Here is a 16,422-nt window from a genome sequence, read left to right on the forward strand (position 1 = left end):
TCACATTCTTACTCTTTCCCTTTATAAAGGACTCCCAACCTCTTCCTTTTCTCTATTCTAACCGATGTGGGTTTATTCTTCTTCTTTTTATACCTCTCTAACTAAAACTTCTACTATATCATACTAAAATTCCTAAACCACCCCCACCCCCCCTCCAATAAACCCTAGATCCTCCTGTCTATTGTTATGAATTTGGATTTTAATATGAGTATGATTCCCCCCCACAATCAATTCATATTAGCAGTTCTGAAATACTATGAATTATTTATGGGTATCGATCAATTTTAGGTGATTTTATAATAACATGTTATTTGATCTCTTGTTCCAGTTTTCTTCATTTGACTTGTTTTATCTTTTAGTTTCAGCATGGATCGGCTACCCAGGTTTGCTAAGAAATTGTCATGCATGGGTAGAGTTATGTTTTTAGATAGTTTTCTAACTTCTTATATCAAATCTTGGACTTTTTCTACTTATATATATGAACTAAATTGTTTTCATTAAGCTTCATTGCTCTACTTCTTATGTTTTCTTTGCTCACTCTGCTGTGGTTTGTAATTTGTGTACACACGCTAGCGCGCACACACACACACACACACACACACACACACACACACACACACACATATATTGATGTATGTCCCAAAATCTCGGCCAAAGGCTTCACGGTTGATGTGGTCGACCCAGATTTTCCAAGCATGTTAGAGATGCTTGGAAAATCTGGGCCGACCACATCAGCCGTCGTGCTCTGGTTTGCCCAGACGGTTGATGTGGTCGACTCAGACTTCTCAAGCATGTTAGAGTTGCTTGGAAAATCTGGGCCGACAACATTAGCCCTCGAACTCTGGTTTGCCCAGATTTTTGGGCCATACATGACCGTTGTATATATATAATGTTTCCTTTGCTCAACTCTGTATTTACATGGCTCTGATGGTCTCTATTGTATTTTTTTTGAAGATTTCAGTTCACGAGCGCAAGCATTCTGTGCTGGTGTGTTTTAATACTCGTATTAAGCGAGTACCGCCAGTTTCTATCATGATTTGACGCGTTGCCCTATTTTCACTATTCATGCTATATATCACCTCCATTTTCAGAATAGAGTCCCAAAAGATCAATTTAATAATGCACTTTTAGTTTGTAAGGCTATTTGTTGTGAATGTTTTGTGAAAAGGACGTCTTAGCAAACATATTGAAGTAATCAGGGAGCGCTCCAAAATGAATAGTCTTATGTTACTTCGTCATTTAGCTTTCTCATGTGTTGCCTGATCACCATGTGGATTCAATCTTTCTTAATTCCTTTTAAAGGAAAAAAGACAAATCCTCATTCAGAGAGGCACCAATAAGTGAAGGATAGTCGGGTCGATTTGAGCTCTCTTCAGGTTGTAAATGCCCACTTGAACCAATAAGTTAGACTTTAAGAGGTCTTATTGATGTTACCAATTTCTTGACGTGTAACAATCAAGATAAGGTTAGAATATAATAAACCATAAGCGAGATTATTCATTTCCTTCATTCAAATTCCATCTGTTGTGAAAAGTATCGGAACTAAGCTTGTCGATATTTGTACTATAAAGTGTTTGGTTCATAATGTCTTTCAATACATAGTTGCTCGGACTCTTTTTTTTTTTTTTTTTACATTGAGCAATTGCTATGACCCCAAGTTTTTGTATCAGACATCAGATAAATTAACATTTTAAGAACATTGTAATTTTTTTTCCTTGCTTCTTGCTCGTACTCTGTCTTAATATCCTTGTCATTGATTATACAAGTTTTAACAACTAGGCTTCTGATAAGGATCAGCTAATCTGCCCACCATTTGTCTATTCAATCGTCTCATTTGGGATCCGTTTTCTTATATATCATCACAGTATGCAGAATAAAGAGGCTTTCTTTCATAAGTAATTGCTTGGAGGATAAAATAAAACCATGCCGTTATCAATTCTAGTTGCTGGGTTACCATTACTACTTTAAACATAAGATACTGCTTTCGTGTCCAAGATAATGTTCGTGTAAGATAACTGGGAGTATAATTTACTGTTCTCTCTTTCTTTTTCCGTTTATTTTCTTTGTTCTTTCTTTTGAAATTCATTCTATTGGATTATTGCCTGTTAGCAATAGTAGGATGTAAATATTAGAAAGTTGAGTGTAGTTGGAGGTAAATCAATTTTTACAATGAATAGTTTTCTACTTGAGGAACGATCTCCCATCTGAAGAGACCTTCTTTCATGTTCGAAGCCTTCTCTGGTAGGGTGGTAAGGTGTCTTGCTGTCCACATCTTTGAGTGGTGAGATTCTTGGTCCTCTATTAAAACACTCTGACATTTCCAAAACAAACCTTGTTGCAATAAATTTCTGTACTGTTTAATCTTTACACCTATTGAAAGTTTACCGAAAGTTTATGTTTCTTGGCTACAAATGTTATTTTCAATTCTCAATTGACATTTGAAACTGCAGGAATTAGAACGGACTGATTTTATCGAGTACTTTCTTTCTGTTGAGAATATCCATCCTCACAAAAGCAGGCTTTACGACCATTTAAGTGTGATTCCACATATGGTTTTAACAAGGTCTAACAACTAGAGAAGATCGTAAACTCAAGTGATGGTTAGAGTAGATTCCTAAGGTAACTTTCAAAGGTAATTGATATACTTCCATAGAGCTAAATTCCTTGCTCTATTACTGCAAGGAAACATGAATATATGTTATTGATGTGATTCGACGGGTACTATTTACTTTTGCAGGTCTGAATTATATGACTGATTTGGCAGGAGCAGAATTTGAATCTTGGTTGAGAATTTATTGCAAATATGTGGAACAATTATAGAAAGGAATCCTATTTGTTTGGACACTCATGCTTTTGGTTTTTCTGGTAAGGAGGACTGCTCTCTACTCTTTTTTACAGAAAATTTGTTGATAAGCGGAATTATCGGAAAGACAATTCGGCACTATTCTTAGAATCAAGACAATATAATTTTGTTTTGTAACAACAAATATTACAATTTAGATGGGTCTCTGTCTAAATAATGGAAGGTATTTCACATAATTTTATAATTTCCAAAAATCATCATTTTTTTTATATTCCTTTTGATTGGATTTCCTATCTATAATCTACACTCCAAATCTTCCAAGTGGGTGTTAGAGGTCCAAATGGCAAAACACTGATATTTTCGATCAATTTGTTCATTTTTTTGGTCACATTTTAGGCTTTTTCTTATTGTCTTTTTCTTTATCTTTCGGTGCCCGATTTTATGTTATTTTCTTGTATAAACCTTAGTTTTGGCTTTGTTATGAATACACAATTATATAAATATACAGTCTTAGTTTTATATCCTTATCGGAAAAGTGGGGCTAAATATGGTTTGGTTTTTACTCATTTTCAGTATAGCATTGTGATGGTCTTGCTCATGATCAAAGCACATTCATTATGTTTATAGAATTAGCATGTTTTTCCTAACTTTGTATGGTAGAAAGATGAGAGAGGGTGAAAGGACAGAGCTTATCAAGAATGAGAGGATAGCAAAGCAGAGCCAGGCCAATCTTGCAGAGGTAGTATTTAGAGAGAGAGAGAGAGAGTAAGGAATCAAGGAACATGAGATGATATAAGAATTTTAGCTCATACTGAGTTGAGTTGGATCAAAGAATGAAAGGGACCCCACTCATCACGTGAAGGGTGTGCCACAAGAGGTCACCTCCTAGTTTCTTCCTACTAGAAAGATAGAGAGAGAGAGAGAGAGAGAGAGAGAGAGAGAGAGAGTTAAGAGTTAGAGTTGAGAGAGAGAGAGGCTGATTAGGTTACTTACAAATCTTGGTAATCCCTTCTCAACCAATAATGGTTTATCTCCCACGTGGGACAATTGGCCCCACCCCATCATCCCCCACCCAAAAGAACAATAACCAAAACCAAAACAAAAAAAGCTTCCTTCATCTTTACTAATAAGATCTCCTCCCTTTTTGTTTATTTATTGATCAAAGCTTTTCTTCCCACCCTCATCATTCTTTCACTTGATCTTCTCCTCAGTTTGATCATTCTTGTCTTCAACATATTCATGATCCAATAAAAAGATTTTGACTAGGAGAGATTAGAAACGTATCGTCCATGGGCGACCCTTCTTCTGCCTCTTATATCCATATGGTAAAAACTATGTATATACATATGCATATATATTCTTATTGATCTGAATATATACATCTCCTCGCCGTTGTTTTTTATGAATGGGTATCTGAAATTTTGACGGGCGAGTTTCATTATCTTTAATTGATCTATTGTGTGATGAATTATGCATGGGGTGTTATTGTTATTTATGTAGGTGCAGCACTTGATAGAGAAGTGTCTTCTTTTCCATATGACCAAAGAAGAGTGTATAGATGCTCTCTCTAAGCATGCAAATATAGTACCTGTCATTACTTCCACAGGTAAATCATGATCCATCTTATATATCGAGCACTTTATCTTTTTTTTTTTTTCAAAACGAGCTAGTCGTCATCTCATAATTCAAACTGTCATAGCCTTTATATTGTTTTTTTATAATGATCATATTGTAGTGAACTAACTATATGTATGTCATGTAGTGTGGAATGAACTTGAGAAAGAGAATAAGGAGTTCTTCGAGGCATACAAAAGGAACGACAGAGGGGTTGGAGGGATTATGTCTGAAAAGGAAACCACTCAAAAGATTCAACAGATACTCTTGGATTCGTCTTCTTCGTCTTCACCTAGTTGCAGATCATCATCATCATCATCAGGAGGATCCCAACGCCATAAGAAGGAAGACACTGACTAGTACTACTATCTCTCTCTCTCTCTCTCTCTCTCTCTCTCTCTCTCTCTCTCTCTCTCTCTCTCTCTCTCTCTCTCTCTCTCTCTCTCTCTCTCTCTCTCTCTCTCTCTTATTTGTTATCAGTACTAGAGTTTGTTTGTAAGCTAGGTTTCTTAGGTTCATATATTATATATATGTATATATAGTAGATCGAAACTAAGAATAAAGAAGATTGAAAAGGAAGAAAAAAACGAACGAGAAAGAGAAGCGGGTCAAGTGGGGGTACTGTGTACTTGGTAGGAATAATCGAATGACAAGAAAACGAACGAAGTTGGGTAAGAGAGAAGAAGGTTAGGGGAATTAATGGGGTTAAGTGGTGGTCCATGGTTCTTTTATATGTAGGTCGTGATCGTTAGTGGTTGAAAAAAGTCTGTTTAACGAGCTTTAGAGAGAAAAAGAGAACTGAAAGGTAAACAACACGTGAAGGATAAAGATTGACGGGGCATTCGTCGAGATCTTGTAGTTCTTTTACTTGAAATTGTGGTAGTTATTTGTTCTTGTTGGTGTGTAATGATCTTGTAGTTCTTTTACTTGAAATTGTGGTAGTTATTTGTTCTTGTTGGTGTGTAATTTCTCTTAATAAAATGTACATATATTTGTTGTATTGTCAATTCGTCATGGAATCTTATGATTATAAATATAGCATTTTTTTTCAAGTTAATTTTCCTATAATAGATTGATTGAATGGACTAATGGTTGCTTCGTAGTTCTGGGAAGTCTTTAACAGAGATGGAGAGGGGTGATACCGGGGCTGGGTTTGGGCACCCATCAGTACCTATTCTTTTTCTTTTTCCTATTTATCACATTACAACACGGGCTCGCCTCATGGGTACGTTGTGACATGAAGAAATCGGGCCAAAGACCAATTTAAAGTTTTCTTTAAGTTAAAAAACAAGTTTTATTTTGATGGGTTAAAAATCAAAAGTTGTAAATCTATGTTTTTTGCAATCTTTTTTAAACTTTTTGTTATTCTCTTGCAAGCAGCTGCCACCCTAACTTCTTTTTATTCTCTTGTAATCAGTTGCAAATTATAAAAATTTGAAGGATATAAAAGACTAAAAAAATGTGATTTTTTTCCCAAAACAAAAGTTGTATAAAGAGTCTTGTCCAAATTTGTTTAAGGACATTTTACTACCTTCCCAATATTAATGTTGGTCGGAGTCTAACCCCACTAGGCCTAGGCCGGTATTGGATGTCATTGAGGTAGGAGAGACTTTAAATTCAAATCTGGCATTCCACAGTTGGATGGCAACCTGATTTTATGCGCAAAGCATTACCATTGTTTTGATACAGACACAATATGGGCCAGAAATATTAACCACCACACCACACCACACCACAGTACGTAAAACATCACGTCCTGTGCACATAAATCAAGATGTGACAAACATGATAACCGCATAAGTTAAGTGTCGAAAACCCAACAACATGAAGTTTAAAATCTGACAAACTTTTTATTATTATTATTTGTATTTTTAATAACTCAAATTCAGTAATCATGGATTTCAACCTCTTCCAAGATGTCCTCAGCAGTTCTCGAATTTATGTCAACATTATCACGTGTGACCACTCACATATCTTTTGACTTCAACAAAAGATTCCTTTTTTTTTGAAACACCAAAATGATGAGTAGCATCTAAAATTTCCCAATTTTGAAACTCCAAATTTTAACTTGGTGTCTTTAGCCATTGTTGGGCCAGGTGAAACTGGTGGCGCCCATAAAAGTTCCCTCTCAAATTCGTAGGCTCTTTATTCTCAGTACTTCTCACTCTCTGCCTTCTCTCTCACTCTCTCGTTTAGTTGTGAGAAAAACCAGAAGAAAAATGGAGTCATTTGCTGGAATCAACCAAAACTTTCAGCATTCTCTGAAACTGAATCACCATAGTAATCTTTCTCCGTTTTCAAAACCCATTTCCACCACCACCACCACCATCTCCTTTCAATCCCTCTCCAAACCCAAAACATCATCTCTCATCAGAGCATCATCATTTCATCAACCATCACAAAACCCTAACAAAAATAATCCACCACCAACACCACCACTACATGAAACCCTAACCCCACTTTCATCTCTCCTCAAAACCACCTGTTTAACCATCGCTACTACTGCTCTCTTTTTCAACAGGGTTCATAAACCCTCTATAGCTTCTCCTATTCCTCAATCAACCCTAGAAGAAGAAATTTCTACTACAAATGAAGAAGAAGAGAAAGAAAAAACCCTAGATGAGTATTTGAGTTCCCACCCAGACGATGTCAAAGCCCTTAAAGCAGTTATGGAAGTCAAAATCGAACTTGGGAAAATCGAAGAAGCTATCTCAATAGTCGATAGGTTAATCGAACTCGAACCCACTGAGAAAGAATGGGTTCTTTTCAAATCATATCTATTCAGCAACTTGGGAGAAGTCGAATTGGCAAAATTAGGGTTTGAAGAACTACTTGCTAAAGATCCTTTATTTGTTGAAGCTTATCAGGGACTTGTAAATGTAGCTGTTAAGTCTGAAACTAGTGAATTAGAAAACATTTTGAAGAGAATTGAAAATGCCATGGAAATGTGCAAGAAGGAAAAGAAGAAAGATGATTTAAGAGATCTCAAATTGTTAGTTGCCAAGGTTAAGGTTGGTCAGAAGAAATATACTGAAGCTTTGAAGATTCATCAAGAACTTGTTAAAGAAGACCCTAGAGATTTTAGACCTTATCTCTGTCAGGGTATGATTTATACTCTGTTGAATAAGAAAGATGAAGCTGATAAACATTTCCAAAAGTATCGAAGATTAGTTCCGAAAGGGCATCCTTATTCTAGGTTTTTCGAAGAACATTTGAAAGCAGCAACATTTTTATCCCAAGCAGTAGAAAATCAGAAGATGTGAAGTTAAATTGATGGTGTCTTGCTCTATCTCGAACATGAGAAGATGACGAGTTGCAGAATTAGGTATGGCTGATTTTGGGTTCTTCTTAGTTTCAGAAAGTATGTTAACTTTCCATGTCTACATTTTGTTATGAACTATAGTTCTATGAGTTTTTAGGTATTCGTGTTAGTATCGTGTAATTGCTATGAAGACAACAACAATTAACATATATATGATATATATATATAGTCTTTAGGTCGTAGTTAGAGTTAGTTGAGCTCGAATATTGTTATAGTTTACTTGCAAATGAGGAATACAATCTGAAACATGGGTTTGTCTTTAAATGTCTGCTAGGATTTTGTCGATGCATCTTGATTTATGTATTCATTCTTGTCGAGCTAGAATCTGTCAATTTTGAATATGGGATGTTTTTAGTAGAAATAAGGGTAGTTTCGATTTGACAGACATTGAGATGGATGAGTTATGAGAATACAAAGATCAAATCACTTACTACTAGTGCATTTGAAGTAGTTTAAGTGATTTGGATAAAACGCATATTAGGATGAAAACCGATTGAAATGATTTTAGTGATGATTTGTTAAATCTTTTGTTTAGTAATGCGATCTAAGGCTAGCTAGAAACACTTGCATTGGACCTAGGCGAACGTGGGTCAATACGAAGAGTAGTACGATCTGCGGGAGGCGAAATTTTGGCTCCGGACCTCACGGTATTTATGAGCTTGGTTGATTAATTCAAAACCACTTGACCAACCAACTATTTGCGGAACTTGGAGAAGTTAGTAAGCGGGCTAGTAAGTATATAACTAGCATTTCTCCACATTCCACAATGACCACTTTCGGGATCTAAGACTCTTAGAAAAAACAAATATATTAGATAGATTTCAAGTACAATACCAAATCCTAGTAGAATAAAGGAACTCAAATTCTTAGTAACAGGTCGAACAAATGCTATAACATATGTATAGAGGTCGGTTTACATTTTCTGAACGTTGAATAGTCTTGTTAGAAGGATGCATAACACATACTAGAGTAGATATGTAATCTAGTTCATGTTAGGGGTCACCCGAACAAATCATGTTGTTCGTTTGACTCTCACCACTGACCAGACCACCACCACCACGTCACATACCAACAAACAAACTCATTAGTCAAGTAGTTTGAAACGATCTTGAGATCGTTCTGTCACTTGTAATTGTGGCACCGACACAATTGGATCACTAAGTTATCATATAGTGACTGTTATTATGGCACTTGGTACTGTTATTTGTTTCCGAACGATATAACAGTGGTAGACTGGTAGTTGATATGTGTCAATAGGGAATTTGTGCAGGTTATTGTATAAATATACGATACGTACAATTGGGTAGTAGACGATGATGTCAAAGTATATATTATGAGAGTTGTTCTTTTCACATAATCATCATCATTATCTCCATACTTGATTAACTAATTCCCATTAACATGTCAATGATAATTTGATAGACTTTTCTTTTTAGTAATATTTATTTTGGGATGAGCTGTTTCATAAATTGTGTCGTATCTTATTAATATAAACCATGTTCATACTCATGCACCTTATTTATGGGCATCTACTATTTGTCTCCCCTATGACTATCTTCGAAAAAAAATGGAATTTAAAGCGTGTAGGATTGAGGAAAGAAGTATATGATTTGAATAATCAGATTGAAACAAGCACTTTTATAGTAAAGGTTGTATAGATGTTGACTAATGCTCGTCGTTCTTTCGTTTATTTTGCAATATCACTAAACTTCTAAAACTTGATTGATTTTTTTATTGTTTGGTGGGGTGTGATATTCAAGTTGGTAGTAGTCTTGTTTTGTATTTATTCATATGGATTTAAGGCAATGCTTATATAAATGTATAATAGAGTAGGTGGGTATTTCCTAAAGAGTTAAAATGTAGCATTTCAAAAAAAAAAAATGTAGGATGTTATCTTGTTTGTTAACAAAAACCCTAGATTTGTGAGTGTGGTTGGATTACTTGGAACACACCCTGCCTCATGAAAACTTGTCTTTAATTCGTTTTTAGGGAGCTATTGTTTCTTGTTTACTTTATGACAAATGAGGGGTTCTAGTATATGAAAATATCCTCCTTTAATTTGCTTATTTTGACAGTCTCCCATCGCCTTGGGGAGCTTTTGTAGTTTAGGTTGTAGGTGCATGCTTAAGCCCTTTAATGTGGGTTTGATGACATTCGTCAAGAATAAAACTCTGAAGCCGGTTCCATTGATTTGGGTTTGAGTGTCAAAAGCGGAACCGCATCATTAACAGGTTTATATTTGTTGACCAAGTCTCCTTATCTGTCTTGGATACGTATCTATTTGGGGGAAGAATTGGTGATAGTGATACATCCATTGAATTATGGACAAAAGAAAGATAAGTACTAAAGCCATTGGGTAAGAAAATGAAGGGTGATTTGAATGCAAATAACAAAATATGAGATTTGAGTGGTCCCTTTTGTGAAAATAAAGGAACAAATGAATACCCAAAAATGATGGACTATGCCTCCTCTTTAGTAGTCTCTTTACAAGCAAAGGTGAAGTCATCTCTATATCAAAAGTCTCTCTAAATCAAAATTTAGTATCTAAAGATTATCAAATGGTTTTTAGGTTGATATTTTATATAGTAATGCATGTAATTAGGTTACCCGCTACCTAAATTTGGGACCTACAAGATATGCACTAAGCGTGTTTGAGTATTTAAATTGACTTTTGCTATTATATTAAAAGCAATTTTGTGCAATTCTAGAATAATCCCTAGATATTTCATAATTTTAAAATGTTATAGGATTGTGTAGACTAATCTTCAAAGCTCTTAGCGATTGTAGTCTACCTTGAGACACTTGAGAGTCTGTGGGGAGTTAAAAATGATTAACTAAATTGGGCAATAGTAAAAGTTGATTGGCCCCTTTAGGGAATGGAGAATACAAAGTTGCATAGAGTAGAAAGAGTTTGGGTAGAAAATTTGATTGACTAGGTGGTCTTGTATGTCCCCAACACCAATTCTCTTCTTTTTCTTCACGCCGGAGGAGAGTGGTCACTGGCATAGTCGTTTGTTGGCGACCCACCCTACCCTTGGGTAAAAATTAGGAATTAGAGAGAGAGAGAGAGAGAGAGAGAGAGAGAGAGAGAGAGAGGTGAGACTTGGATGCCGGGTCAGTTGTTTGCCCCCGCGCGGGTGGAGTGGAAGGTAAAATTAGAGAAAAGAAATACCGGTTTTCCTTTTTAGTAATAAGCGCGAAACAAAGAAGGAGTAGAGACGGCCATTAATGTCTTCTTTTGGTTAAGTCACTCACTGTTCTCTCTATCTCTCTGTCTCGGGGGGGTAATTAGTAGTTCTTTTTGAGAGATTGAAATTAAAGTTTCAAAATACTACTAGTAGTAATATATATGATCACATCATCATATTCAATTTCCTCGTGATTTCATAGAAACAATAATTTAAATGATGATTCCCGCGGATCCTTCCTTTTCTTATCTTTCGTAACTTCGCCGTGATTTCCGATCTACTAGTAGTTTTATGTTTCAATTTTTTAAAAATGTTTGAAAATCAAGAGAGAGAGAGAGAGAGTCAGAGAGAGATTTCAGCTAAACAATAACTACCACTACTAGGAATGAATGAATGTCCATTTAGGTTAAAAAAAAATATATATATACTACTTACTATCCATCTTCTGCAACTAACTTGATTCTTCATCTTCTCCAGGTGAGATAATTCACATTTCTAGGGTTTCCAACTTCATTCTCTTACCTGTTTTCTTCCCGATTCATACTAGTACTATTTTCTCAATACAGCAGTATACTTCATCTGTTAGGTTTAGTTTTTATTTTATTTTATTTTTCTGCTGTATATAATGATTTTATTGCACTTTGTTCATATTCTCTTTGAAGTTTGATATTTCACTGCAAAAAGGATTATTACTACTATTATTGGTATTTCAATTTACTTTGTTGTGATATTGAGTTTGATTAATATTCTTTTATCCTTCTCCCAATTGATTCTAGGGTTTTCAGATGACTAGTCTTTAATTTAATTTGATTTTAGCTTAAGATCTTATAGATTTTTTACCTCCCATTTGTTAGTTTTGGAAAATCTTGTCTCTTCCTATGCTGCCTTTTGATTATGCTTTAAAGGCCTTTTTTTTACTTCTTTCCATATTATTATCTTCATGATTACGTATTTATTTCCATGGAATCTTTTGGATCAGAATACATCTTCTAGATGCTTCAGAGGTATTATCCGATACGGGTTCTTGCAGTAGTGTTCGAATCAAGAAAAATTCAGTAAGTTGTTCAATTTCTCTGTCATGTAATTTCTCGATTTACATGCTCTGTTATGCATTAACTTAATGAAAAGTGTTTTGAAGTGGTTTTTTTTTTTTTGTTAAAAATTTGATGTCTTGTATCTTGTGCTTACTGGACTCTTGCTTGCTTAGTTGGCAATTGGTTCAGGCAAGGTCCTTCTAGGGGAGTAAGTAGAAGAGTTGGCGAAGGAAATGGAATCCAGACGACGTCCACCGAGTGTTATTGCACGTTTGATGGGTCTTGATACACTACCACCTCAACAACCTGTTCAGAAACAACAGAAAAAGTTCTCAGAGAATTATCTGAAAAAAACAGCATCTATAGGCTTTGTCGAACGAACCTCATCCCGTAATGGTTGGTCATCTAGGGTGAAGAAAAAAGAGCAGAAAGAATTCAAGGATGTGTATGAAGTATTGGAAACATCACACGCAGGAAAGGGAATAAAGTCACCTGTCCCAAAGGAGACAGGGATGAACCCGAAGGTATGCGAGACTAAGATCGAAAGGATCCGGCAGAAGTTTATGGACGCGAAACGTTTCTCAACTGAAGAGAAGCTTCATCACTCCAAGGAATTTCATGATGCTCTGGAAGTGCTAGACTCCAATAAGGACATTTTATTGAAGTTTTTGCAAGAACCAGATTCTCTGTTCAAGAAACATCTCCATGATCTTCAGGGTACTCCGCCCCCACCACGGGCAGGTCACATTACTATCTTGAAATCATCTAATTCTCTCAAGTATGAGAACAGCGAAATATATTCGAAATTGGAGGAAAAACAGTGGAAGGCAGACTATAGTCAGGATCCTGAACATGGTTTTGTTAGTCGCGCCGAGAATAAACACAATCGTCACTTGTTAAGCAAGACATCGGAAACTCAATTTGAGAGAAACAATGAGGTGTCCCTTCTCCCTACAAGAATTGTTGTACTAAAGCCAACTATTGGAGAATGGGGAAATGAAGCAACATCTGTGTCATTTCCAAAATCTTCAGAAGGTTTTCATCCAGATTACACTAAGCATAGAGAGGAAGTTCGTCATTCAGGATACAGTAAGCATAGAGAGCACCGAAGTTCTGAGAATCGGGATTTATATGCTGAAAAGGGGGTTCAGAGAAACTCACCGAGAGAAGTTGAACTTTTGAAGAACAGGGCTCAAGTGTCCCGGGAATTTGCAAAGGAAATCACAAGGCAGATGAGAAATAGTGTGAGAAGCAACAGTTCTTCAAAAGCTTTAAGCTCAAGGCTTGGAGGTTATGCTGGGGATGAGAGCTCATGTACAGTATCTGTAAACGGCATGGCAGATGAAACTGTGTTGACGCCACAAGTTTCTAGACACCTCCGTGATTGGAAAAGCAGTTACAGTCCATCAACTTTCTATTCAACTGAGTCATCTGTCTCTAAGGAAGCCAAGAAGCGTATCTCTGAACGCTTAAAACTGACTCATGATTTTCGGGAAGCAAGAAAAGTTGGTCAGGGAAGTACACTGGGTGAAATGCTTGCTATGCCTGATAGAGAAACAAGGCCCACCAATTTGGAGCCCATGTTCGGTCAGGAAGGTTTCACTGACAGATCGACTTGGAACAATGGAGTTGCAAAATGGGATACTCCTTTGGGTATTAGCAGTAGGGATGGTCGGAAAGATGAATGTGCCAGAGCCCTTCCCAGGTCCAGATCTCTTCCAGCCTCCTCTACTATTTATGGGATTCTGAGAAAAAATATAAATGATGAACCTAGTGGCAGTAAAAGGCATTCAGTTCTGAAAGAGAGTGGCTTTCGGGGATCGTATCATTCCAAGAGGACCGGGCTCGACCACCTAGAAGATATTTTCTTTCAGAGAAGCATAAGATCCGGCAGGAAAAAATCAAATTCTTTTTCCCATGCAAACAGAGAGAATCATCTAGCTGTACATGAATCTCAACTGAAACCCTGTGAACCAACAGAAATTATTGAAGGGAACGGATCAGTCGTATTAGTTACTGATGATAGGGAAAGCGCCCCTCTTGCTGAATGGGATGGTGATGTAGATGCGACAATATCACTTACTGATGAAATTGCACCTGTTATGCCAGAGAATGCAGAAATGTCTATTGAAAGCCTTGAGATGCCTCAAACGACAGCGAGTACACCACCACAGAAAGATGGAAGAATTTCTTTGAACGGTGAAGATGGTTCAGTACCTGAGGTTTGTTTTCTCTCTTATAGTGAGCTTTCAGCGAATCAGATAAGCATTAAATCTCTGATCATACTTTTTTTCCTTTTGAATGTGTGTCTTCCTCTCGACCATACTTGATTAAGATTGAGCCACCCACTTCCTAGTTTGCAACCATAAAATTTAGTTCCGGTTCTCCTTTTCCATTGTTCTCTTTTTCAGTTAAACATTTTCTGGTTTCAGTATATTTGATCCGATTTAGTGTGAATTTGGAAATTCATGGCTACAAATACAATGTCAACGTGATTTCTACCATCATGTTTTATGAATGCAATTTACACGTCTTGGCAGTCAGAATTATTTCAACCTGTTTTAGTTTTTGTGTTCGATATGATTCAGGAGGAGGCTTGAGTTTTATTTTATAACTGGGGAAGCATTACGCTCTCGCACTTCCGTCCACGCACCAATTAAGTATGACAGTATTTCTTGAGCAATTTTTTTCCTAATGGATCTTTATAATATTCCAGGAGTTAACAAAAGCACCAGAAGAAAGTTCGAGTACTTCAAACTTCCCCATTACTGAACCAGATTCTCCACCGATCTCCAAGGAAGATGAACACACTAGTCCTGTTTCCGTTCTTGAACCTCCATTTGCAGATGAAGCATCACCTGGTTCTGATTGTTTTGAGAGTGTTAGTGCTGATCTCCAAGGTTGGTAAACTAAGCCACTTCTCTTCAAAGTTTTATCCATTTTTTCGAGTTTCCTCTTTATATCTACAGTCATATTCTTCTCTATGCCAGGTCTCCGAATGCAACTACAACTTTTGAAGTTAGAAACATCAGATACATACTCGGATGATATTGAAATTGATGTCTCAAGTGACGAAGAAGATGAAGAACAGTCTCATGGATTCCCAAGTGAAAAAGAGGAATTAATGCTAAGACTCAGAGATGAAAACAGCAGGGACTTCTCCTACCTAATTGACGTGCTAGCCGAATCAGAATTTCTCGACAAAGAATGTGGCATGCCATTGGCATCATGGCATTCACCAGATTACTCAGTAGGTCTTCCTGTTTTTTGATAAACTAGAGAAAAATAAGTTCGGAGAGCAGGCGAGATGGCCAAGATCAGAAAGGAAATTATTATTTGATCGAATAAACACTGGGTTGTTTGAAATTATCCAGCAGCAAGAAAAGAATCGACTTCCATGGATAAACAGTAGAAGAAAAATCAGTGGAGGAGAGAGGAACGAACCGATCGAGGAAGAGTTATGGAGGGTACTGGCAAGTGAGGAGGAGAAGGGAGATAGAGAAGAGGAGTCAGTGAATAATGCAATGGTGTTAGGGAAGGAGATAAGGTGGTTAGAGTTGGAAGACGAGATCGATATATTTGGTAGAGAAATAGAAAGATTGTTAATGGATGAGCTTATAGCTGAAATTGTCATAAGTATATAGAGAGTTCGAACTGAAACCTGGTTTTTGTATTCGATGGATTTGCGTATATATGAGTAAATGTATTAGGTTTTAGATTCCTAAGAGGAATAAATGAAGGTTCAGCGTCTAGCTGATTGAGTCGGGAACTTGTCGTAAGATCCATAACATTTGATTCAACAATACTAAGACCATAGGACCATTATATCGGTTGTCGAAAAATATTATACGAACATATAGTATGCAGATTATTTCATTTTCATCTTTACATTGACTTTTTTTTTTTGTTGAACATCTTTACATTGACTTGAAAATAAAAAATTTGCGGATGTTCCTATAGAAAAAAAGTACTAGCAGTTGATCGATAGTTTTCTTAACGATTACAGATGCGAAATAATCCCATTTTAAGTGGATCGTATAGGTTGGGTTGTACTTGATTTTTAGATCAAGTTTTGATCAAACCCTCAATCCAAAAAGGGTTATTTTCCTTTTGCATATAATATGAAAATATCTCTTTCACTTTTCTTGGAATTTATTCGACATATCCAAATAATGTGGGACCTTGATAAATTTGATACCTATCTACCATTTTGAGTGGAACGGAAGAATCAGATTCATATTTGGTGCCAGCAACTAGTTTAGGCCATGGAATAATGGCATATTACAAAGAACATCCAAAAAAAAATCTAATAAAGATGATGCTTGGAGATGACTAAATTTTGTCCGACATTACAAAGTAATCAAATAAAGAGATATAGATATTCAAATTATTCTATCCGGCCGACAAATGTATAGACCGATCTCTTACGTTGTAAGTATAAATACCAAAAATAAACCAGAA

General features: G+C 36.3%; 2 protein-coding genes and 1 pseudogene across 5 annotated transcripts; all 3 read left to right on the forward strand.

The window, feature by feature from the left end:
• Positions 1 to 54: 54 nt before the first annotated feature.
• LOC147546250 (uncharacterized) lies at positions 55 to 11,982 on the forward strand. 3 transcript variants are annotated; one of them, XM_086636665.1, is made up of 5 exons: positions 55 to 2,281; positions 2,451 to 2,632; positions 2,738 to 2,865; positions 4,304 to 4,409; positions 4,566 to 4,845. In XM_086636665.1, the coding sequence occupies exons 3-5, from the start codon at positions 2,848 to 2,850 to the stop codon at positions 4,775 to 4,777; spliced, it is 336 nt and encodes a 111-aa protein (XP_086492791.1). In that variant the 5' UTR covers positions 55 to 2,281; positions 2,451 to 2,632; positions 2,738 to 2,847; the 3' UTR covers positions 4,778 to 4,845. The 3 variants fall into 3 exon arrangements, with proteins under 3 accessions (XP_086492791.1, XP_086492790.1, XP_086492789.1); XM_086636664.1 differs by lacking the exons at positions 55 to 2,281; positions 2,451 to 2,632; positions 2,738 to 2,865 and adding exons at positions 3,910 to 4,128; positions 11,907 to 11,982 and having other exon boundaries at positions 4,566 to 4,776; XM_086636663.1 differs by lacking the exons at positions 55 to 2,281; positions 2,451 to 2,632; positions 2,738 to 2,865 and adding exons at positions 3,915 to 4,128; positions 5,521 to 5,862 and having other exon boundaries at positions 4,566 to 4,776.
• LOC147546251 (protein SLOW GREEN 1, chloroplastic-like) lies at positions 6,499 to 8,003 on the forward strand. The gene has a single exon (XM_086636662.1). It carries the CDS (start codon positions 6,637 to 6,639, stop codon positions 7,678 to 7,680), a length of 1,044 nt encoding a protein of 347 aa, XP_086492788.1. The 5' UTR covers positions 6,499 to 6,636; the 3' UTR covers positions 7,681 to 8,003.
• LOC147546252 (uncharacterized) lies at positions 11,907 to 15,730 on the forward strand (annotated as a pseudogene). The gene is made up of 4 exons (XR_015223786.1): positions 11,907 to 11,982; positions 12,135 to 14,183; positions 14,678 to 14,861; positions 14,952 to 15,730. The product of XR_015223786.1 is annotated as an uncharacterized LOC147546252 (transcript).
• Positions 15,731 to 16,422: the final 692 nt, after the last annotated feature.

The sequence above is a fragment of the Eschscholzia californica genome, unplaced genomic scaffold, assembly GCF_041429995.1.
Source record: "Eschscholzia californica isolate CP2 unplaced genomic scaffold, dmEscCali1.0.p SCAF_4, whole genome shotgun sequence".
NCBI classification, from domain to species: Eukaryota; Viridiplantae; Streptophyta; class Magnoliopsida; order Ranunculales; family Papaveraceae; genus Eschscholzia; species Eschscholzia californica.

Bases quoted from the DNA above. Each gene is read 5' to 3' on its own strand.
- LOC147546250 (XM_086636663.1), top strand. From the start codon at position 4,093: ATGGGCGACCCTTCTTCTGCCTCTTATATCCATATG. The intron at 4,410-4,565 runs GTAAATCATGAT...TATGTCATGTAG, and splicing joins ACCTGTCATTACTTCCACAG to TGTGGAATGAACTTGAGAAA. The intron at 4,777-5,520 runs GTACTACTATCT...GTTGCTTCGTAG, and splicing joins AAGAAGGAAGACACTGACTA to TTCTGGGAAGTCTTTAACAG.
- LOC147546251 (XM_086636662.1), top strand. From the start codon at position 6,637: ATGGAGTCATTTGCTGGAATCAACCAAAACTTTCAGCATTCTCTGAAA.